Genomic DNA, 24,161 nt, shown 5'->3' on the forward strand with positions numbered 1-24,161 from the left:
TTTTCCAGTGTGATACCATTGGAATCATACAGTAGAGATTCTCTCGCTAAGCAATGGCATTTAAGGTTCCGCCATGTCTTTTCATGGCTTAGTAGCTCACTTCTTTTTACTGCTGAATAATCCTCCATTGTCTAGAGGTAACGCCGTTCGTCCACCCACCTATTCATGGGCATCTTGGTTGCTTACAGTTAGAGCAGGTAGGACTACAGCTGCTGTACACATTTGTGTGCAGGCTTCTGTGTGGGCATATGTTTTCAGCTCATTTGGGGGAACACGTAAGTGCGTGATTGCAGGATCTGAAATCGGTTATTGGCCTGGTGATCTGCCCTTGTCTCCCCAGGAACCGTTCTGACAGTGGCCTCCCTTCTGTGACAACCCGACCCCACGGCCTCTGCCAGGGGCGTCCTGTTCTTCCCTGGAAACATTTTCCAAACCAATCTGGACACAAAGGTCTTGATTGTGCCCTCAGGAAAGAGTATTTAAAATGTGTAAGAGCAAGCAGTCCACAGTCATGGTTGGTGTGCTTCCATCCCTCCATTATGGCTCCATTTCACACTTCTTATTTTGGTCTGTCTGGTCATTTACAGGAAAATTTAATTTAAATTTAATTTCAAGTAATTTTCTTTAAAGTGTGAAGGACTATCTCAACTCTCATAAGTACATGATCTTTTTTAATTGTGGTAAAATATCCATTTAACACAAACTTTGTAATTGTAATTATTTTGAAGGGCTCTCTGGGATAGCCCTTAATTACGTTTATTGACATTTGCATTACTGTGCGACCATCACCACTATCTGTTTCCAGAACTTTTTCATCTAGGGATATGACCATTTTAAAAGAGTAATTTAAAAAAATCATCTGAAGCTCTATTTGGCGGTATATTTCTATCATTCAGCTTCCTCTAAATTCTTCTATAGTAAAGACCCCCAAAATTTCAGTGGCTATCAACAATCTCTCTCTCTCTCTCTCGATAGATAGATAGATAGATAGATAGATAGATAGATAGATAGATAGATAGATAGATATAGATGGATGCATCTCGAATTGTGTTGTCCCTTTACCACTAAGCGAGCTTACTGGAATAAATAACACTGTATGCTGTGTTGAGACATATCTGTTTAGTCATGATGTTTTATAAAACTGAGAAAAGTCAGCAAGGAGTCTTAACAATAGTAAATAGAGGTTGTACTATCGTCAGATGTTTACAGTTTTCAGGTCCTCAGGTTTGTGTTGGAAGAAAGAAAGGCTGTTTCTGCCTGCCAGTCATTGATTTGGTTTGAAGCCAACGGGCTCTCTTGAGTTGACTTGTAAGCATTGGTGTTCTACCTTAAAAAAGGAAGTATGTAAAATCTGTCTTTCAAAGGGAAAATATGTGAAATCTATCATTGTAAATGGCATTTCTTAACCAGAGTAGCAGGTTCAGACAGAAACGCTAGACATTTGGGCACGAAACTCTATTTCTTCATAACATTTGAGATACAATGGGCAGTATTCATGCTGTGTAGTTTTTCAATCGTTGACCCAATGGATACACCTAATTAATTTATTACAGCTGAAGAGGAAGCTGAGCTGCCTAAATGTCTGAGTTGGTGGTAGAGTATTTTGAGTATGTTTGTGATGATGGAAGTTCATGGCCAAATATTAATTTTAAATAAGTGCCTACTGTTCTTGAGTACCTCCCATTCCCTTAAGGAAAAGTGTTTCACAGGAGCCTCTAGTTGCTAAGAATAGCTGTGTAAGCAGGGTGGATGTTTTTCCAAATTGAAATCTGGTCCGCCAGTGCGTTTTTTCCTTTTACGTAGGTTCTGACAGTGGGGCATGTTTATGTACCTCTGCAGAGGTCTGTTTATACTCAGTCAGCAAATTGGAAACATTTAGCCTGATCGAAAGCTCTTTTATTGTCCAATAATCTCACCATAGAGACCCCTGTGCTCTTAAATACATTGTTGAGACTCTGGGACGGAATGGCCTGCTTTCATTCCCGTCTTCCTGAGCCATTGTTTCAACTCTGTTTATGTTGTTGTAATTCCAGACTCTAAGAAATTCCACATTGAAAAGGCCAGGCAGGTGTACGCCCTGTCGTCACATAGCCAGTTCTGTCCCCTATCTCAACCTGCACGCTTTGGGGACCGTTAGGATAGCAGGAAAACAGAAACACACACACACACACACACACACACACACACACACACACACACAAAAAGCTGTTTCGCTGTAAAATCTGGCTCTTATTTTCAAAAGGAGATACCTATTTAGAAAGTGCTACGGCCACAGAGAGTGGTGAGTATTTAGAATTTCTCAAGCTTTCATCCTAAGGCAGATGTAGTGTCCGCTATCTAATGCAAGCATCAGCAATTGCCCGGAGCCCGTCCAAAGGCTGACTGTTCAACACTGTCCCCAGATGCTCTGTGAACATATTAAAGTCTGAGAAGCACTGGTTGGAGAACTTTTCCCTGAACCTGTAGTCATGGAAACCACCAGGAGGGACCGTAAAGTTTCAACTCCAACTCTATTTATAAAATGAAAAAGCTGTATATCGTAGTTAATTATCTGGGTCCATAATGAATATCGCGCTAGCCTTGTATTATTTTCCGGTGTTCTAATGATACCTCCAGTGTGAGAACAGTCTCGGCAGGAACATGGCCCGAAGGCATCAGAGAGGAGGGACCTTCCTGACATAGTGAGATCTTGGACGCTTTGGATTCCAGTCTCTGGCTTGTGACAGATAAGGCAGGCATTTTTGAGGTTTCTCAACAGGTTCTGGCTTTCCCAGCTAAAGGTCAACCGGGACATATGTTTGAAGATAGGTTGAGGAAAGGAATGAAGCCTCATTCTCATTATAACTCTTGATCTTTAATATTTCAAAAAACATTTCTTAATGGAACAGAAGGCCCCTGGTCTGTCTGCTGGACCCGGATGCAATTCCAGTTTTTTTGAGAGGGCAGAAAAACACTCCACCTAGACTTGTTTTGAAGTTTCTTTTGCTTTTAGTGGTGTCCACTTTCTCTCGTCCCATTATTCCCGTGATGTTGGTCCCTCAGGTTTATCATCTTCCATGTTCTTTTTCTTGCTTTTTAAGAGTCCTTGAGCCAGACTACCCAAGTTCAAGCCCTAGCTTCACCACTTCGTAGCTGTGTACCTAGGACAAGTTACTTAAATTCTGTGTGCCTCAGTTTTCTCATCTGTAAAATGGGGCTAGAGAAAAACCTACCCCATAAGGTCAGTGTGAAGTGCACAGAAGAATGTCTGGAGCATTGTAAGGGCTCCTTAGGGATAGATCATACTGTTGTCGTCACCGTCATCACCACCAAAGGGCATTTCCTACCCCTTTTTAGGCTCCGTGACCTGCTTTCTACTTGCAGGCACTCATTATCTTGTTTCCCTTCCTTCCTTCCTTCCTTCCTTCCTTCCTTCCTTCCTTCCTTCCTTCCTTTCTTCCTCCTTCCTCCTCCCTCCCTCCCTCCCTCTCCCTCCCTCCCTCCCTCCCTCCCTCCCTCCCTCCCTCCCTCTCTCCTTCCATTCCTTTCTTCTTTCTTTCATAGGAGCTCTCTTCTCTTTGGGCTCTCCCTTAACAGTCTCTCGTTTCCCACATTGACATCCTTGGCCGTCACCTTTTTCGGAGCCCCAGAGGTTAACTTCTAACTGCTGGCAGACCATTGCCATTCAAAAATCTCCTGAGCATTATAAACCAAACCTGCCCAAATGGAATCCATTGTCTGGTCATCTAAAGTTTCCCTTCTGCCTCCTTCCATCACACTCTTTTGCTGCCGTCTTAATTAACACTGCCCCATCTACACAACTCCTGCTGGGGAACCACGGTTATAGTGGTCTTCTTTGTCCCCCACACCCTAGTTGGGCTCCAAGATCTGCTGGTGACCCCTCCGTGGTGTCTCACAATATGTCTGCTTTTCTAGTCCCACTGTTGTTCCCTGGAGCACACTGTTGGTATTAGTCCACTCAGACTGCCATGACGGAATGCCACAGACTGCGGTGCTTAAACAACAGAAGTTTATTTTCTCCGAGCGGTGGAGGCTGGAAGTCCAAGATCCAGGAGCCAGCAGGGTTGGTTTCTGGTGAGGACTCTCTGCTGGGTTTGCAGACGGCCACCTTCTTCTTGCTGTGTTCACAAGACTGTTCTTCTGCGTGTGTGTGTCCCTGGCGTCTCGTCCTCTTATAGGGACACCAGTCCTCTTGGATTCGGGCCCCACCCTATGACCTTTCAGATCCCACCCTAAGACCTCCTTTCACCTTAATTACCTCCTTCAAGGCCCTATATCTAAAATACAGTCACATTGGGGTCTAGGACTTCAACATACGCATTTCTGGAGGGGACACAATTCAGTCCTTGGTGCTGTTGATAGTTTCCCTGGTTTCCCATCTCCCCTCTGTAATCCGTCTTCATATAAAGGCGAGAACAGTCTTTCTAAGGCACAGCTCTGTGCCTCTCCCGCCCGTTACTAATAAGGGGACTTAGGTGCGGAGTGAGGATGATCACTGCTCTGAGACCGTAGGACTCTGTTCTTCCTTGCTCAGTTCCTTACATTTACTCATCTGAAAATTGGAGATCATGTCACTATCCCTGTGCTACTGGAGGATCAAATAAACGCTAACAAATGTAAAAATCACGTTCGCACTCCCCAGGCTGCCATTCCAGGGCCTCCATCACCTGGTTGCTCCAGTGTGGTCCCCACCAGCACCCTCCTGTCACCGGGAGCTTGTCAGCGATGCCGACTGAATTGTAATAAGATCCTCAGGTGATTTGCATGTGACATCCTGGCTCCTCGCCTGGTTCTTAACTTTACTCCACTTTCTCCTGTTCCAGAAACGACACAGGCTTTGGAGGCAGACCCCCTGGTTTCAGATCCCAGCTCCTTCACTGCTAGCGTTAGGTGGGTCTGGGTGTTTACAGCAACTGCCTTTGCTTTGTTTTCCATCTGAAACATGGACAGTCATACTGCTTACCTCACAGTGGTTTTGAGGCTTATTTTTTAAATTAAATTCCATATTTAAAACTAAGTGCTTTTCTGTGTGCTTGGTTCATGGTACTCTTTCTTGTGTGCTTTAGAGTGAAAGTTTGCGTATTGCGGCATGAGGTGGGAGGGCGGGGAGTGAAACCGGTGTGGTGTTCATTAACCCCCAGCCTCCGTCCTGGAACGTCCTCCTGGCCTTTCAGTGGCCTGCCTCTCCTATCGGGTAATCACATCGTCTGTCTGTGTGCCCTCTGAAGCCCCCCAAGTGCATGTTTGTATGTGTCATACAGCTTTTACAGCAGACTACCCTTAAATATCTTTCAAAATTAGGGAGAGCCTACCCAGACCGATTTGAGTGATGTATTAATAGGCAGGCAGAAACTTAATATTCTTTATGGGCGTTTGTACTTCCTCCCCTTCCATTTGCAATAGCATGACTCACCTAATGGGCTATTGCTCTGTAGTGTGCACTTAGCCGGCTGTTAACCTGAGCTGCGCAGGGGCTCCCTCTGCTGACACTGCCGTGCATAGCACTTTCCTGGGGTTGTAGGATGGATTTCTCCTGACCATTTTGTTTCTCTTTTGGCTGGTTGGTCTCTCTCTCTCCCCAATTATTACACATTTATGGATCATACAATACAAACAGTGTTGGAACATTGCTTTTTTTTTACTGACTGTCTCAAGAATATCTTTCCCTGTGAAATATAGACATGTCTACATCATTGTATTAACGTTGGCCTAATTTTCTATTATATGGATTGTCGGCTGGCCAAAATAACTCTCCAAAAAATCCACCAAAAAAGCAGTTGATTTGGGAAAAGAAAAGGAAACGAGGTCACCCCAGTAGTGTGCGAATGCACACTTCCTACCGACACTCCAACAGGCCGCACGCGTGCGAAAAGCCCCAATTCCAAGGTGGCTATTCTACTTATTAGCATTGCTCCCCCAGAAGTTACCACAAAGTTTTAACAGGAAGTCAGGACTAGAGAGTTAACAAGGGGCCCAGCTACCCCCATAGTTCTCCCAGCTCTATGGTTAAGCATCTTAAGATGCCAGTTCACTTTTATAAGGATGTTCTATGTAGCATTTAAATACGTAATCCACTTTTTAGTAGGCACTTGAGCTGTTGGTTTTTTCCATTTTCGATAGCACTAACATGAACATCCTTGGACATATACCATTTATATGTGACTTATTAAGTTGAGCTTGGTGAGTAGGTAGGAATTTGATGGGTAAAAATACAGGGAAAAGAGACTCTAGTTTGAGAACATTGTCTAGGCCAAGTTTAGGATGTGTTCCAGAAACAGGAAAATCAAGTATGGTTGAAATATGTGTGTGTTTGTGTGTGTGTGGTGTGTGTGTGGGGGGGTAATAGTGGGAAATGATTGGAAAGTAGGTATTGTAGGACTTTTCCCACTGAAATGATAGAAGCCAACATCCACCATAAGTGAAGCAGAATGGAAATGTGTTTGTTTAATAACTGGGAAGCCCAGGGCAGCTGGGGTGGGGGAGGGGGGGCTCCGACTGGCTCCTCCATCCTTTACCTGTCTCCATTTCATGCCTTCCCTGTGTCAGCACTGATTCTCTTGCCTGTTGGCCTGGGGAGAGAGAGAGAGCCCCCTGGACCCTGCATACTGGTATCCACCAGCTCACGTTACAGGAAGAGTCCCTCTCTCGCCTTACTCATCGAGTGAACATCAATGAAGGCCTGTAGTTGGCGCTGTTTGCATCAGATGTCTACCCTTAGGCCAGTCCCCATGAACAGGGGATGGGGGGTCTGCACAGACTGGTTCTGAAGCAGAAGCCCACGCCCGGAGCTGGGCATAGGTGGGAACTGTGGTCAACTCTAACCCGTGGGGCAGGTGAAGAGGGATTTGTCAAAGAAAAGAGGGCGCTAGGTAGACAAACAGCAGGCATCTGCCACCCTGTCGCTGGGCGGGTCCCTACCAGAACACTCCAGGTAGGTCTGAACTAGGGTGTGGACAGTGACAAACAGTGGGAGGGACGAGAAGGCATGCTGTGCAAGGTGAATGAGCAGCTGTTGGTGGTGCCTCCCTGCAAAGCAGGGATACTTGGAAACCATTCGTCTGAGGTCAGGCCGAGGTGGCTCAGGATGACGAACTTGGACTTAGGAGCGTCGTGAGGAAAACTGGTGAATTCAGTCTTGTGCATGGTGATTTTGAAGTCCATTTGGAACACCCGCGTGGCAGTGTCCAGCAGCACAGGGCCAAATCTCACCTGGTTTTTCCTCCTTTGGGCCAATAGCCCACGGCAGGAACTAGAAACAGCTGCCACAGTTACAGAGGCTTCTCTCCCTCCTGCCTGGACTGTAACAGTAGACTCGCTCTGAGTCCCCTCTCTTTCAGCCTTTTTCTACCTACAGTGCATCCTATACACCGTTTCCAGAGTCATCGTCATAAAACTTTTTAATCCTGTCTTTACCTGGCCCAAACACCTTCAGAGGCTTTTTGGCACACGTATATATTAAGTGTAAAAGTTTGTCACTTAAGGTCTTTAATGGTCTGTCCCCAAGCTGCATTTCCATTTTTATATCTTACAACTCCCTTTTCCTTGGTACCTGACTCTTGAGTCAACTGAATTTTTGCCATTCTGTTAACATATCCCATGCCTTGTCCACCTCTGGTCTTCTGCTCTCACGTTCCTTTCATGCCGGAATTCTTGACAAGGGTCTGAAGGGAGAACTACAGCTGATTCAGAGAGGCAGGCTGTTATAGAACAGTCCGAAGATTCTCCCTAAGCAGGTGGAATAAAAACTTCAGCCATCACTTAAATTCTAAATCCTCGTATTTATATATAAGGCATGTCATATCTGCCCGAGCCACTGTTTGCTTTCTTCTTTCCACACTGATCAGAACCCAAACTTCGAGAATTGGTGCCTACGTGGAGGGGAGGACATTCTGTGTGCTGCTATAGGAAGCCAGAGCTGGGAAGAGAGAGGGGTTCTGAGAAGAGGTGGCATTTCTGCCTAAGTGTGGAAAGATGAAGGACTTTAGCAAGCAGAAAACAGGCAGTGCTTCAGGCAGATAAAGGCTTGGCATTGAATATGCATCAGTGCTGATGTCTTCTCTCTGAGTTCCGGCTGCTATAATAAGTTACCATAGACCAGGGGGCTTATAACAACAGGCATTTATTTCTCACAGTTCTGGAGGATGGGGAATTCAAGATCAGAGTGCTGGTTGATTTGGTTCCTGGGGAGAACCCTTTTCCTGGTTGGAAGATGGCTATTGTTTTGTTGTGTCTTCCCATGGTGGAGGGAGAGCTTCAGCTGGCTCTCTTCTCTTTACAAGGGCACTAGTCCCATCAGGGGGACCTCACCCTCATGGCCTCATCTGAACCTCATCACCTCCCAGAGGCCCAACCTCCAAATACCATCACCTTGGGGGTTATGGATTCAATCTATACATTTTGAGGGACACAAACATTCACTCCATGACACCTTCTAATGCTTGTGGCCCTAGGAGGCAGAATGGGTGTGGAGAAATGCTTTTTCTACCAGTGAGTGAGTGACCGATGGCCGCAGAGAGTACTGAGTGGGCAGGGACCCTACCAACCACACTCTGGCCCAAGGACATAACTATGGCACTGTCCCATCTCAGGAAGAGATACTGTGGGGGGTCAAGAAACCAGACAATTCATTTTTTCAAATAATAATAGAAAGGAAACCATTTATTCTGTTTTTCAATAGCGAGTGAACAGCACTTAGACTTGCCCAAATTTTGATGTCTTTTAGGAGAAAAATACAGATTGATTTTTTGTTGTTGTTACAAATAAACTTTTTAAAAACTTAAGATAAAGACTTGCCAAAAATTGAGTACAACAAGAGACTAACAAAGAAAAACAGAAAATGAATCATACGTTGAGATGAATATAAACTGTCTTGGTACACTTATATTTTATACATTAGACATGCAGATTTTTTTTTTCTTTATTGGGGAAGGGGAACAGGACTTTAATGAGGAACAGTGTGTACTTCCAGGACATTTTTCCAAGTCAAGTTGTTGTCTTTTCAATCTTAGTTGTGGAGGGTGCCGTTCAGCTTCAAGTTGTTGTCCTTTCAGTTTTAGTTGTGGAGGGTGCAGCTCAGCTCTAGGTCCAGTTGCTGTTGCTAGTTGCAGGGGCCGGAGCCCACCATCCCTTGCGGGACTCGAGGAATTGAACTGGCAACCTTATGGTTGAGAGCCCACTGGCCCATGTGGGAATCTAACTGGCAGCCTTCAGAGTTAGGAGCACGGAGCTCTAACCGCCTGAGCCACCGGGCTGGCCCAGATTTTGTTTTAATGCTTAAAATATTTTAGGTTTTCATGTTGCTTCCAATCCAGGGAAAGTATATCGAGTTCCCTTTTTATCAGGTAGAGTTGAAAAGATAGAACGGCTTCTTTTGTTGTTGTCATGCAGTGACAGACCATGCCCACCTAAGGGAGAGTGCCCTTTATTTTTACCTCCTTAGTAGCAGATGAATCATGTGGGCAAAAGTGGCAGGAACTGCCAAGTTCCTCCAGCAAAGGCCAGAGTTAGTTAGAATGGGTCTGCTCAGAGACTGGTGCAAAGGAAATGAATGTGGTCACTTCGAATTCTCTTTGACAGACTAACTGGGGCCCAGGCCTCTGCATTGCAGGCGTTTTACCTGCATGTGTGCACCCAGGTTTCTTGCACCTGAAGAGGCGTGGCCTTGGTTAAAAAAAGAAGGTGTGGTAATACCTGGAAGCTCTACCTTCAGAGTTGGTTCTTCTCTTTAAAGTACATGTAACTAAAACAGACTTCCCAGAAAAGGAAGGGAGAGGAGAGGAGAGGAGAGGGGAGGGGAGGGGAGGGAAGGGGATGAGAAAGAGAGAGAGAGAGAGAGAGAGAGAGAGAGAGAGAGAAAGGAGGAAGGAAGGAAGGAAGGGAGGAGGGAGGAGAAAGGGAGGGAGGGAGGAAGGGTGGAAGGTCAAACTGAAATTTTTGTTACACTAAATCAGACGTTACTTTAAAGTAATAGTGGCAATAGAGCTTTAATTCTATACCAACTTGTACTTAGAAAGCTGATCACAAACCCAGGCCGCTTGGCTTTCAGAATCCGGCTGTAATCCAGGTAAAAACAAAGTACCACCCAGATGGCATTTGCTGGAGATTACTGAGTAGTAATCCTTCCTTGTCCTAGAGGATTAAGTCCACCCTGGTGTAATTTTGGTCAGCTGACTGGCTAAAAAACAACAAAAAGCTAAATGGTAGTTTCCTGTCATTCTGCCAGCGTCTGGCGTGTGTTTGCACTGTTTGTACCTCTGGGCAGCCTGCCGTGGTGCAGGTCCCAGCCCTCCTTTGTTGACCGAAGAAAGCGCCGCTCCCAGCCAGGTTGTTCCTTGTTGACCAAAAGGAGCAGCAGGTGGTGAATAGAGACTTCCTGGGTCCTCAGGAGAAGTCACTTGTTAAACAAGCCAGAGGGTGGGAAGGCTCTGAGCAGAAAGCACCTGGGCCGGGAGGCCGGGTCCCTCCACCCCAGGTTGATGTTTTCAGCGAGGGTGCACGGGGCAGGGGTGGAGGGCAGCGTGGCGCGACGGGACCTCAACTGAAGAGCTCCAGGTGACTGCCATACCATGGGTCCTGCATCTGTCTGCAGTGGACTCTAGAGAGATGGAGTTTTACGAGGACTACCAGTCCCCATTTGATTTTGATGCGGGCGTGAACAAAAGCTATCTCTACTTGTCTCCCAGTGGAAATTCATCTCCACCCGGATCACCTACTCTTCCGAAATTTGGTAACTACAAACTTTCTGAAGTGAAGTTTGCTGTAACAAAACCTGGGTATCCCTTGGGGTTTGCCTGGCTTTAAAATTATCGAAGTGTAAAGACGGACCGGGGTGCTGCCGTGTTGAAACTGGTTAACAACGCAGTTACAGATTTCAAGCAGAGAGATAGATGGCTCATGAAATATTTTGTGTGTGTGTGTGTGTGTGTGTGTGTCTGTGTGTGCACGCGTGCGCGCATGTGTATACATATAATGTACGTAGGCATGTATAATGGGATTTTAGATTTTATAGACAATGATATTTATATGAGCATTCGAGTTCTTTTGATCACTTGGAATTCATTGAGCACATAAATAACAAAAATGGGGGCATCTGAAGGCGCTTGTTTTTCAGTCACCTATGTAATTTATGAAGAACGCCCCCTCCACCCCCGATTTTGTCTTTGCTAAGGCTTATGAGGCTTAAGCATCTCCACCACTGGTGACATTTAAGGTCGTCCTTGTGGAGGTTGCCTTGGACTTTGTTCCGGAATACTAAGAGCAACATATGGACATACCCAGGGCAAGAGATTTGTTTTTAAATAGAGAAGCTCCAAGTGCGGTTCCTTTGGTCATTCCTTCATACATGCTGGTTCGAGAGTTTTCTAAGGCCAGGAGTTCCCACTGGGAAGGTCTGCATTTGGGAGCATGAAACTTCACAGAGCTGTTAGCCATTACCCAGACCAGTTCCCTCATTTTACAGTGAAGCTCGGAGACGGTTAAATGACCTCTGTGAGGTGCCAGAGAAGTAAGCAGATTTCCCTACAGGTTACATTTTTCCTTATTAATGAAGAATAGGTCCCATTTTGCTCTTTGTAAGGTAGAAAAAAAATGGTGATGGATACAGCATGAAACCTGTTATCAGTATTTGAGTTGTGGCTTTGCTGACGGTAAGGTGTGTGCTAAAAACAACAGTCCTCTGGTGGTTGGCTGCCATCTGAATCACTTTTGGGGTGTAGTTTGGATTTCCAGGAAGGGAGAGCATTGGAAATAGCGTGTCAGAGCTGGTCTCTAGAGGTTGGGGGCTGGTGGGCAGCAGCTGGGTGTCTTCTGGGGGAGCCAGCGTGCCAGGAAGCCCTCTCCTTTGCTGCCTTTCCACTATCTCTCTGGCCCTCTTGGACCTCTGTCACAAAGTGAATCCTGCCCTCTCCCTGGCCCTAAAAGGATGGCGTCATCCGTCCTGACTTCTGAGTCCTGAGTGTAGGAAATGCTTTAAGAACAGCACACACAGTAGGGGAGTTAGAGTTCCATGACGGAGGGAAGCCCAAGTGACGGGGCCATGGGGGCCGGGCCAAAAGTTAACTGACTTGAGGTAGAGCCTGGTGATCAGCGTGCAAGGGTCTGAGATTTCAGGAGGATTTACACGGCTTGTTTTAGTTCCCGGGCACTCTCTCTGTATCTCTGTTTCACCTCCTTTCACTTTCCCGGTTGCAATAATTGCTGCCTTTGGATGCTTTCTGATAAAACAATAGCAGTTGGTAGGGTTGGGTACCTCTCTAGGCAGATTTCCAGAGATTACCTTCCCAATTCCTAGTAGCGATCTGTAGGCGTCTGGCTTCATAGGATTAAAAACAGAATTATAAAAAAGCAAGGGAACAACAAAAACTAAACTCAGGTACCCACTAGCGCTCACATTTTGCAGTTTGCTTTAATTGAAAAAAAGGAGGGGGAGAGAGCAGTAAAGCAAACAGAAACCATCATAAGCAGTCATCTAGTAAGGAACACGGTGAGTCTCGACTAAGCAAATGAAAGCAGGGCATCTAGAACAGTGACCCCCAGTCTCAGTTCCGGGTCCCCTCAGGGCACAAGAAGCCTGCCAGCCTGTTTGAACATCAAACGTGGGGCGTAGATGGAATGAATATTGAGTCTTCTTTGCATTTGTTCTCTTTGTGTTTCCATGTTGAGCTCTCAGGACCGATAACACTACTAATCCATTTAAAAGCTCCTGTGCATTTCCTTAACCAGCAGACAAGTCGTGTGCAAAGAAGTGAAGTTAAAAGGAACCCGCCTCAGAAAGGTTGGGAACGCTGATCTCAAACACATTCTTCCACATTTATCCCAAATGCCATCGTGGGGCCAATGAGAAAATAATGAGATTTAATCTATGGGCAGAATGTCCCTCAGAAGCAATCTGAGTGAAGGGCGGGATGAGGGCCAGTGGCCGAAACAGAAAGAGATCTTTGTCAGGGACTTTTCAACTCTTTCCGTGGAACCAACCTACCTTCCGAAATGCCTTAGACTTCTGGACCTGCAGCTCTCGCCAATACAAATATCAACCACTGAAGCAGAATTTATCCTTCCGATGTGTGACATACTCTGATATTTCATGCTGTCCGATTTGTTCTCTCTAAAATGTTCATTTGGTGCTGTTAAGCGGGTTTCACAGCCCACACTTCGAAAAACACTGATTTCTAGTAAGTTTCAGAATCAGGAATATAAGCTCCATTAGGAATGTCAGTCTTTTCATTCACTGCTTTTCCCCAGCACTTGGAACCGCGCTTGACATCTGTGGCTCTATATTTGTTGGATGGATGGATGGATGGATGGATGGATGGATAGATGGATGGATGGATGGAACGAAACTGGCAAGAAGTAGCTAGTTCATATTTCAGTCCATTTTACAGATGTGAACATTGAGGCCGAGAGACATGCTATGAAGTCCCCAAGTCACAAAGCTCAGGTAGCGTAAGTTGGGACTTGTACTTATGTCTCAGTTCCCAAGCCAGTGGTTGGCTTTTTATTTGTGTGTTTTTTGTTTTTTTTTCACATCCCACTATTTTGGCCTCTCTGGTAATGAATATGATAGAACAACTTACTCATTCAAGGCATAACCTTTCCTTTGGTCACGGGTTTTACTGCGGGGGCAGCTTGTTGATTCTTTCTCTGCTCCATGGACCTGAACATCCCATCCCATGTCTGCAGTTGCTGGTCAGGGCTGGCATTTCAAAGGATAGTACCTGGGGTCCTTTGTGACATTTTCTGTTCCATTCTGTGACTCCCTACAGGGATGGTTTTCCAAATGTTATTTATATAGAATCACTCTTCTTAAGAATTTTCTGGTATGCAGAAGGATGCAGTCCTGGGCTATAAAAAAAAACCTTGGGTTATTTCTGGCGATGCCAGGAAATAGGAGAAGCCGCTTAAAAATCTGACATTTTAGTTTTATGCTGTCAAATTGAAACTCTGAAAACACTGAAATAAGAAAACGAAACTGAAATTCCTTAGCTGAGCCCTTCTTCGCACTCTGTTTATTACCCTGCTTGATTTCTGCTCTCTGTCATTCTCCCTTCTTTTTAGGGAAGTGGTGATCACTTCATGAAAGTTTTTCATGATTGTGAAGGCCTTAAGCAGCAGACACGCCGATGGTTTGTTTTCTAAGGAAAAATCGGATCAGAGTTAAAGAAATGTAGACCCTCCTTATTCCTAGAGAGGAAATTTAAGGATGGAAGTGACTTCCTTTTGGGGACCCCCCAATCTCTCCATGGCTGACCTTTTGTTTCTCTTTTGTGGGGTGCCCCGGTTACTAGTTTTACACTTGATTGGGGTTATGGGGACTGATGGACCAGAAGTAATTGAAGATTTTCACTCTTGTGTTTTTTGGGTTTTTTTTTTTTTTTTTTTCATTATATTTTTCCTTCTATGATATCATTTGTGCCCCACCTGTACCACCTGTGGTGCAGGCGCTTTCTCTGTAATGTGAAGGCAGATGACCTCCAAATGTAATCACCTTTGGATGGATTGTAAGGCACAGTTGTATTTGTTTAGAAAAGTGACATTTTGTATATTCTAACTAGAAAAACCTTTGTAGGTGAAAGCAGTGAAGTGAGAATGAAAAATATAGAATAAAAAACTCAAACTATGAGGTAGATAATGAAAGGAGACAGTTCTTTCCTTTCCTTTAGCTCAACTGTGTACCTTCATGTAAATCACTTATTCAGAGAGTGTTTCTGAGAATCTGTCCTCCAGAACTGTACTGGGTGAAAGATACAGGATCCAAAGTCAGTGCTTGTTTCTTTCCCTGGTGGACATTTTTGGGAGTATGCGGCAAGCATGGGAGTGGTGGCTATGCATGGGCACATAAAGAGAAACTTAGTTTCAATAAATCCAATAAATCAGTTCAAATAAAACACTGTTCCAGGGACGGTGAGTACTGAACTGAAAAGATAAGGATATGACATTGGGACTTGGTGGGGCAGACATGGAGACACGTTCAAGACTGAAATCTTTTCCCCATTCTTCCTCATCGTTCCCCACATGACTGGCCCGTCACACACATTTCCACCGAAGCCTGAAACCTAAGAACTTAATTTTCCTCAAATTTACTAACAAGTTCCCTGAAGTCTGAAGTATCATATTTCATCACATCTAAGATGTCACGGATTTTAAGATGTACCCTTATTTTATGTTTCATTAAGGCGGAAAAAATGGCTTCAAGTTAAACTAAAAAAACAAATGCTTTATTTTCACTTAAAATTTTAATTTTATGCCCGTTAACATTCTTTTAGATTTATTCAGACATATATGTTGACCACAATGCTCCTGTGCATACTTTTTAAAGAAAAATAAGTTAAAAGTTTTTCTGAAACACCTTCATGTGCATTGTGTAAGTTACCCGAATTGCTTTTCAACTAGGAATAACCCATGTCTGTTTGTTTGTTTGTTTGTTTGTTTGTTTATTTAATAAGCCACAAAATGTCTGTGTTGCAGCCTGTCTTTAAAAAAAAGAGATCTGCGATTGTCTAAGCCACTCTTGCCCATTTTGCAGATATTGAAGCACAGTTACAAGTGATAAACAACTAAGCCATCAAAGACAGCTTACCTGGCTGGATATACAGCACGTCTCAAGTTCAAAGATGTAAAATGTGAAAGAAAAACATTGTGTTTTAGGATTGATGGAGATGACCCTCCTGGTCTCTGCCATGTTCTCCATTGCCTCCTGGGCAGTGGGACTCTCACCTGGGCACCCCACCCAGCAGCCTGGCTGTGGGCTGCAGGTCCTCCCCTGCCCCCCAAAACTCTCCGGGGTCTCGTGCATGGAATTGAAGACAGGTGGACAATCTGTTGGCACAGCTAGAAGAATTAAGGAAATGGCTAACATGTTAATAACAGAAAGGCTCTTAGGCTGCGTTGTGGGAGCCCCATATATTCTCAGACCCTCCGTGAAGTATTATAAAACGCCTCTGTCCTCTGCCTCCAGCTGCACTTCGGTGATTTGCCCTTTTTCCTCCCTGCTCATTGGCGCTTCTCTGAGAAAAAGTGTATGTGAAGGAGAAAGAATTTAGAGTCAGAAGGGCCTGTGTTTGCATCTCACCTCTGTGACTAACACAAATTACTAACCTCGGAGGGCCTCCCTGCCCTACTGAAAATAAATTCCCCTCCTCTCATCCCAAGTTGGTGGTAAGGCTTTCGTTTTTCATTTTTTATGAGATAACTTGTGACTCTCCGTGCCTGGCTAGTACATTAGACCTCATTAAATTGTAGTCATATTGTGTCCCCTTTCTCTCTTTTTAAAACAGATTCTTTCCATCAGATTCTGAGGAGGCACGTTAAAATTAAGAGTCAAATCAGAATTTTTTGGATTACTTATAGTTTTAAGTAACATGCACATTAAATCGTTCCTGTTTCCCAAGCTTCATGTTATGAATGAGAAATTCACATCTTTTTTCCCCAAAGCCAGACTCCACCTCTACAATAAATACTGCACTCTTACTGAACATAGGGGAATGGGAGCATGTCTAGAAAAACCTATAGGCACAATTTGAACTCTAGGTTTAGGGAAACTGCCCATTTGGACACAATGAAGCAATTGTTTTTGATCTAGTCTACCAGGTCCTTTTATTTTGTATATTCTTATTTACTGTTGCTTCTAGGTGTCTTCCCAAATCTGACCTTCAGTCTCTACTCTTTGTGCTGTGGAAATCAGTGATTTGAAGCACATGCTTTCAAATCAAACCATCTAGATTCCAAAGCCAGACTCCACCACGGGTTCCTGTGGGCGAGCTGCTTAAGCTTCAGTTTCCCCCGCTGTAGAAGGTAGTGGTGATCCCCACCTCACACATGTGTTGCCTGTGAATGATGTCGCATATGTGTAGCCCTCAGCTCGCACATGGGTCTGAATGGAACGCATGCCGAGGTGATGGCCGTGGTTATTAGTAATTTCCCTCAGTCAGGACATGTTTTGCTGGTGATTCCAATATCTACCATTCTGTTTTCCTTCATGTCCTTTATTTTCCATCCCCCCCCCCCCGCCCCCAGTTGATTATCCTAAAAGAAACCTCACCTTTAAATTAGAATGCCGACCATTTGCTGCCACCTGCAGGCTAATACGGAAAAAAGCAGAACATGTCGTTATGGACTTGCTTAGATCCTGAATATCCCAAGGTCACCTTGGAGGTTCTGACACCAAGTGTGGGCAACCCCTTTACCCCATTTCCTGAGACATTTATTTTCCCTGATAATCTAACTAAATATCTGAATAGTGTTAGAATCCCCTTAGATTCTTTTTGGAATTGGACAGCTACGCATAAAGTACTATTAGTCCTCAGATATTTCATTCTTCTTCTTAAATAGATGTGCAAAATAATGTTTATTAAAAAGCATGAAAGCCTCTTCGTTATTTAAGGCATCGTGTAGCACCTGAATTTTGCTTTCTTTTGGGGGGAGGGTGTCCTGTTCTAGTTGGGGCACTTGAGCGGTCTCAGCAAAACATAAACATAAAGAATGTTTCTAAGGCATTATGGTTCTTCCTATGTTGCGGGTGTAACTGTTACCTGTATGCTCGTCTTCCGTCCTCAGTCTCATACTCCATCACATAACCTGGTGTCGGGGATGAATTTGCAAGCACACACGGACCCTCCTCAGGGGTATCTAACAGTACCCAGTACAGCACCTTGTTTATATCTCGATTTGGCTAGAGTTGGAGTCTGGAATGCCAGTGCCAGGTAGCAGATGATGGGCCCAGTAAGGCCTGTGCGCTCAACTACAGGGTTGAGTTTTGTCCTGAAAACAGCAAGGAGCCACGAAAGGATTTTAAGCTGCAGAATGGCATGCTCAGCTTTCTGTCCTAGAAGCATCACTCAGGCAGTCTGTTGGAAGCTATTTCAGAGGGAACCTACAGAAGCAATTATTCCTTGAGCTGGCTGTGATTGTGTTGTCTGATTGGGTTGCCTCTGTACAGAGGACTTAATCCTGTGCTGTTTGCCACTCCAGCCTGTGGGTATCACTTTAACAATTCTGGAAACACCTTTCAGGCGGGCTCTGTTTCGGTAGTCGTATGCCAGTGGTTATTGTTCCTATAAATATTAACTGCCATTATGCAGTTAATAGACAGTAGGCTGGGTCGCAGTTGTCTCTGTGTCTTTCATGCGGGGCACATACTCCTTCTGTCATTGACGCGTCGATTCCCCTTAGGGTGGCTGCAGCGCTGGCTGCTTGTTGGACAGTGTGGTTCTTCTTCCTTCTTCCTCTCTGCCTGGTTGTCACGTCCGTCATCTGCTGCCCAGCAGCTGGCTTTGGGTGGGTGCCACACAGCTGCTATGGCTGACCTAGCATTTCTCAGAAATGGACCTGGGGGTGGAATGGGTGGGAAACAACCGTGGTGGTAGCTGTGATGCTCACTGGCAGGGAGAAGGGGAGACCTTCCCCGGGTCCCCTACGTGAAAAAGTCTGTTACTATAGGAGCCTGCGAGAACACAAACCCGTGACATGGGAATGGATGGGGAGGACCGTGAACTGGTGACAAGTCCTTGCCTCAGGTGTACAGCTTAAGGGGGGCACCCAGAAGCTCCGTGATCAAGATAAAAACATGCTAACGTAGCATTTTCAAACATTAAAAATAATGCAAAGGAAACTATGATGAACAAAATATTAGAATTTTTAATGAAGACAAGATCAGGAACAGTGCCGAGCAAAGCCAGGTTGGAGTCCGTGGCAAAAGGACAAATTAGCAATAGTGAGCCTGTCTGTTTAAAATTTTGGTATTTTGTTCATCGTGGGTTTTTTGGTTGAACTTTTTTTTTTTTTTTTACAAATATTGCATTAAAATCATAAAATTATTTATATTGGATTTTTGGGGTGCCCCCTTAAATTTTGCACCCAGGGTGTGGGGGCCTCACTGGCCTCCCCCTAGCCCTGTGCATAGTTGGGTGGGCAGAGGGAGGGGAGAGCTGCTGAGAGCCAGCGGCCTCCCTGCCCACTTTCTAGAGATACCAAGTTCTTCCTGATGGACGGGCAGACCCTGGCTCTGTTCCAGGGGAATGGGTGCGGTGGGATTGGTCATACCTAATGTGGAAAGCTCTACGTGGGCGTTGGTCATTTCTCTGACTATACACATTAGGGACTTTAAAAAAGATATCTGGTGATGTATTTTAAAAGCTACAAGAAGGTGTTTCCTATGTCTATTAACTAATGGAAAGAAATAGAGTAACATTTCCTTAGGCATTGAGTTTGCTCAGTATTCTTCCTCCCGAGGTTGTTATGTACCTGTTGGGTTCCATACACAGAGGAAGATAAAGACACTGACAGTCCCTGGCCCCGGGTTAGTGTGAATTGCTAGTCATGCTGGTTGACTAGTTCCGCATTGAAAGCCTTGCCGAGACCCATTCTTAGCCTCTTAAGTCTTCTGCAGTGACTCTCCTGTGACTGAAGACGTGAAAGAAGCTGAGAGAATGCTGTATTTTCTAAATTCCGATTCTGACAGAGCCGAAGTTGGTGGTTTTTAATGGTTGGCTCAGACTCCTGTGGTTCTTTCTGGGGGAGCCAGGTCATTTGAAGGTGCAGAAAGATGATGCATGGATCTAATCTCAGTGGCTTGAGTCTGGCCTGGGCAGTGGAGGAGCTTCAAGGAGAATTTAACTTAGCTTTCATATCTTACAGACTTTTTTTTTTTAATCCCCATGAAGGTCTTCTGAGAACTGACCCAGCACCTGAGGCAGGAGAAGATGTTGCTGCCACGATTGGTGCCACAGAGACCCTGTCAGAGGAAGAGCAAGAGGAGCTAAGGAGAGAACTTGCAAAGGTAAAGGAGCGTTCCTTCTGGAACTTTCTGTTTTGTACTTAAAAGGTATTGTCACTGTGTTTCTAAAGTACGTGGTAATATCTTAAAAAAGCAGTTCCAGGGAAACGAAAGCAAGCTGTTTACTTATCCTAGAGGTCTTGAGTGGGGGAGAGGAGGTAGTGAAGAGATACCAGTTTGTTTTCACATGAGTAAAGGTGCACATGGCAAAGTGGATCTGAGAAGTAGGGTGAGAAGTAGGAAGTGGTAAGGGGAGGGCTAGTGAATGTCTCTGTAGGGAACTCCCTATGTCTAATACACTTGGACTTTCAGCTGTTCTACCCTCTCTCTCTCTCTTTCTCTCTCTCAAAATTAACCATTTTATTTTATTTTTAATAAATTTTATTGGGAAATATTGGGGGGCAGGGTGTTTCTCCAGGCCCATCCACGCCAAGTCGTTGCCCTTCAATCTAGTTGTGGAGGGCGCAGCTCACTGGCCCATGTGGGGGTCGCACTGGCAACCCTGTTGTTCAGAGCTTGCATTCTAACCAGCTGAGCCATCCGGCCACCCCTCAAAATTAACCATGTTAAAGTGTACACCTCAGTGGCTTTTAGCACGTTCATGATGTGGTGCAATAGTCACCCCTATCTAGTTCCAGAACATTTTCAGCCACCCCAGAGGAGACCCGTATTCATTAAGCTGGCATCCCTTAGTCTTCTCTCCTTCCGCCCCTAGCTTGCAACAACTCATCTGCTTTCTGTCTCGATGGATTTTCCTATTCTGGATAGCTCATATAAATGGAGTTTTACAACACCTGACCTTTTGTATCTGGTTTCTCTCATTTCGCATAATTGTTCGAGGTTTGTCCTCATTTTAGCATGTATGGCACTCCACTGCTTTTTATGGCTAAGTAGTATTCCATCACATGTAGCAGCCATATTTTGTTTAGCCCCCTGTCTATCGACGGACATTTGGGTGGTTTCCACCTTTTGACTGCTGTAAAAGTACTTGTTTCAGTACCTGTTCTCAGTTCCTTGAGCTCTCTACCTAGAAATGGAATTGCTGCATCACATGGCAATTCCATGTTTACCTTTCTGGGGGAACAGTCCAACTGTTTTCCACAGCAGGCACACCATTTCACATGCCCATCAGCAATTTCTGTACACCTTTACCAACATTTGTTTTTTTCTGTCTGTTTTATTATAACCGTCCTAGTGAGTGTGAAGTGATAACCTGATTACGGTTTTGATTTGCATTTCCCTAATGACTAATGATATTGAGCATCTTTTCATGTGCTTATTAGCCATTTGTATACCTTCTTTGGAGAACTATTCAAATCCTTTGCCCAATTTTTTTTTTTAATTGGGTTTTCTTTTAGTCTTTTTGTTGTCGAGATTGAAGAGCTCTTTATGTAATTTGCAAATGTATGATTTGCAGATTTTTTCCCCATTCCATTTGTTGCCTTTTCACTTTCTTCATAGTATCTTAATACACAAAAAGTTTACATTTTGATAAAGTCCGATTTATTTTTTCTTTGGTTGCTTGTGCTTTTAATGTCATATCTAAGAATCCATTTCCAAAACTCAGATCATGAAAACTTACCCCTATGCTTTCTTCTAAGACTTTTAACTCTTATATTTAAGCCTCTGATCCATTTTGAGTCAATTTTTTAGATGCTTGTGGTAGGGGTCCAACTTCATTCTTCTGCATGTGAATATTTAGTTTTCCCAGTACAATTTGTTGAAGAGACTATCCTTAATGAATGCTCTTGGCATCCTTGTCAAAAACCAACTGACCATAGATGTAAGGGTTTATTTCTGGACCTTTGATTCTGTTACCTTCATCTATATGTCTGTCCTTCTGAGAGTACTAAAACTGTTTTAATCACTATAGCTTTGTAGAAGTTTTTGAAATTGAGAAGTATGAGTTCTTCACCTTTTTCTTATTTTTCAAAATTGTTATTTAGGATCCCTGAAATTCCATGTGAATTTTAGAGTCTTTTCCACCCACACACACATACACAAAAAATGCCACTGGGAGTTTGATAGGACTTTTATTGGATCTGTAGGTTGATTTGGAGAGTATTGCCTTCTTAACACTATTAAGGCTTCCAATCCCTGAACATGGAATGTCTTTCCATTTATTTAGATGTTCTTTAACTTCTTTTAGTAATGTTTTGAGTTTTTAGTGTATCGATCTTGTACCTCCTTAGTTACCTTTATTCCCAAGTATTTTATTCTTTCTGATGCGATTATCAATGGACTTTTTAAAATGTCCTTTTCAGAGTTTTCATTGGCATTATAGAGAAACACAGCTGCATTTTGCATGTTAATGTTGTATCCTGTAGCTTTGCTGAATTTATTAGCTCTGAAACAGATTGTGGATCATTTAGAATTTTCTATATATAAAATCATGTTGTCTGCAATTCAAAGTAATTTTACTCTTCTTTTTCATTTTAAATGTCTTTTCTTTATTTTCCTTGCCGATTGCTCTGGGTACAACCTCCCGTATGATGTTGAGCAGCTCCGGTGAAACTGGGCATCCCTGTCTTGTTCTGAATCTTCGGGGGATAACTCTCAGAGTTTCACCGTTGAGCCTGATGTTAACTGTCAGCTTTTTATAAATGCACTTATTCACATTTAAGAAATTTCCTTCTATTCCTAATTTGTGCAGTGTTTTTATCATGAAAGAGTGTTGGATTTTGTCAAATGCTTTTCTGAACTATTAAAATGATCATGTATTTTTTTTTCCCTCTTTGTTCAATTAACATGGTATATAATACACTGATTGCTTTTCATTGAAGCATCCTTGCATTCTAGGATAAATCCCACTTGATCATGGAATACAGGCACACCTCATTTGATTGAACTTCTTTATTACGCTTCACAGATATTGCGATTTTTTTTTTTTTTTTACAAATTGAAGGCATGACCCTCCACTGGCAAAAAGATTAGAACTTGCTTTATTGTGATACTCGCTTTATTGCGGTGGTCTGGAACTGACCCTGCAATATCTCCGACGTATGCCTGTATAATCCCTTTAATATCTGCTGGGTTTGGTTTGCTAGTGTTTTATTGAGTATTTTTGCATCCATATTCATGAGAGAAATTGGCCTGCAGTTTCTTTTCTTGGTCTAATTTTTGAATCAGAGTAATACTGGCTTTTTAATATGAACTAGGAAGTGTTTCATCGTCTTCTATTTTGTGGAAGAGTTAGAGAAAGATTGGCGTTAATTTTTCTTTAAATGTTCGGTAAAATTCACCAATGAAGCCATATGGTCTTGGGGTTTTCTTTCGTGGGATGTTTTTGATTACTGATTTAATCTCTTCACATGGCGTAGGTCTGTTCAGATTTTCTATTCCTTCTTGGGTCGGTTTTGATCATTTGTATGTTTTTAGGAATTTGTCCATTTCATCTAGGTTATCTAGATTGTTGGCATATAGTTGGTTATAGCCTTCTCTTATAATTGTTTTTATGCCTGTGAGGTCGCCGTTTTCATTTCTGATTTTACTTATTTACGTCTTCTCTTTTATTTTTTCTGGCTAAAATAAAGATTTGTCAATTTTATTGATATTTTTTAAAGTTTTGGTTTTGTTGATTTTCTTTATTGTTTTTCTATTCTATACCTTGTTTATCTTCACTCTAATTTTATTCCCTTCATTCTGTTAGGTTTGGGTTTAGTTTGCTTTTCTTTTTCTAGTTCCTTAAGATATAATGATTTGAGATCTTTTTTTTAAATGTAGGCATTTATAGCTGTAAATTTCCTTCTGAGCATGACTTTCACTCCATCCCATAAGTCTTAATATGTTGTGTTTTTGTTTTCATTTGTCTCAAAGTATTTTCCAATTTCCTTTGTGGTTTCTTCCTTAACCATTGGTGGTTTAAGAGTGTTTTGTTTAATTTTAATATATTTTGAATTTTCCAGTTTTCCTTTTGTTTTTGATTCTGAGTTTTATTCCATTACAGTTGGAGAAGGTATTTTATATAATTTTAAATTTATTGAAACCTGATTTTTTTGCCTGATATATGCTCTATTCTGGAGGATGTTCCATCTGTCTGTGAGATCTAGTTAGTTTATAGTGTTGTTCCCGTCCTCCATTTCCTCATTGACTTTCTCTGTATTTGTTCTCTCCACTTCTGTACATAAGGTTTTATAAACAAGGTGGGAATGGGATGGATAAGGCAGATTGGTGACAAACCCTACAAGGACACTAAGAATTAAAAATACTGAGTAGTGCATACCTAAAAGAAAAAAACAAAAATATTTTTTCTACAAGTTATATGTGTTTATTGCAGAAACATAACAAATACTGAAGGAAGTTAAAAATACCTACGTGTCAAAATTTTAGATTATCTGTTTCTAGACTGTTTCTTTTTTTTTTTTAATACAATGTTTTTATTTTTCCCAAATAT

The 24,161-nt window shown here is 43.2% G+C and overlaps 1 protein-coding gene across 7 annotated transcripts in view; it reads left to right on the top strand.

Moving 5' to 3' along the window:
- Window positions 1-24,161, top strand: part of TPD52 (tumor protein D52) — an 86,401-nt gene that overhangs the window by 40,581 nt on the left and 21,659 nt on the right. The window contains exons 1-2 of one of the 7 annotated variants that reach the window (XM_019725532.3): window positions 10,297-10,726; window positions 19,656-19,771. In XM_019725532.3, the coding sequence (XP_019581091.2) occupies window positions 10,603-10,726; window positions 19,656-19,771 (240 nt within the window). In that variant the 5' untranslated portion in view covers window positions 10,297-10,602. Of the gene's footprint in view, window positions 1-10,296; window positions 10,727-19,655; window positions 19,772-24,161 lie in introns of those variants that run through there. The other 6 variants (XM_019725547.3, XM_019725540.3, XM_019725555.3 and 3 more) reach the window with 6 other exon arrangements.

The sequence above is a fragment of the Rhinolophus sinicus genome, chromosome 7 (genome assembly GCF_057876585.1).
Source record: "Rhinolophus sinicus isolate RSI-liver-muscle chromosome 7, RSI-T2T, whole genome shotgun sequence".
Lineage (NCBI taxonomy): Eukaryota > Metazoa > Chordata > Mammalia > Chiroptera > Rhinolophidae > Rhinolophus > Rhinolophus sinicus.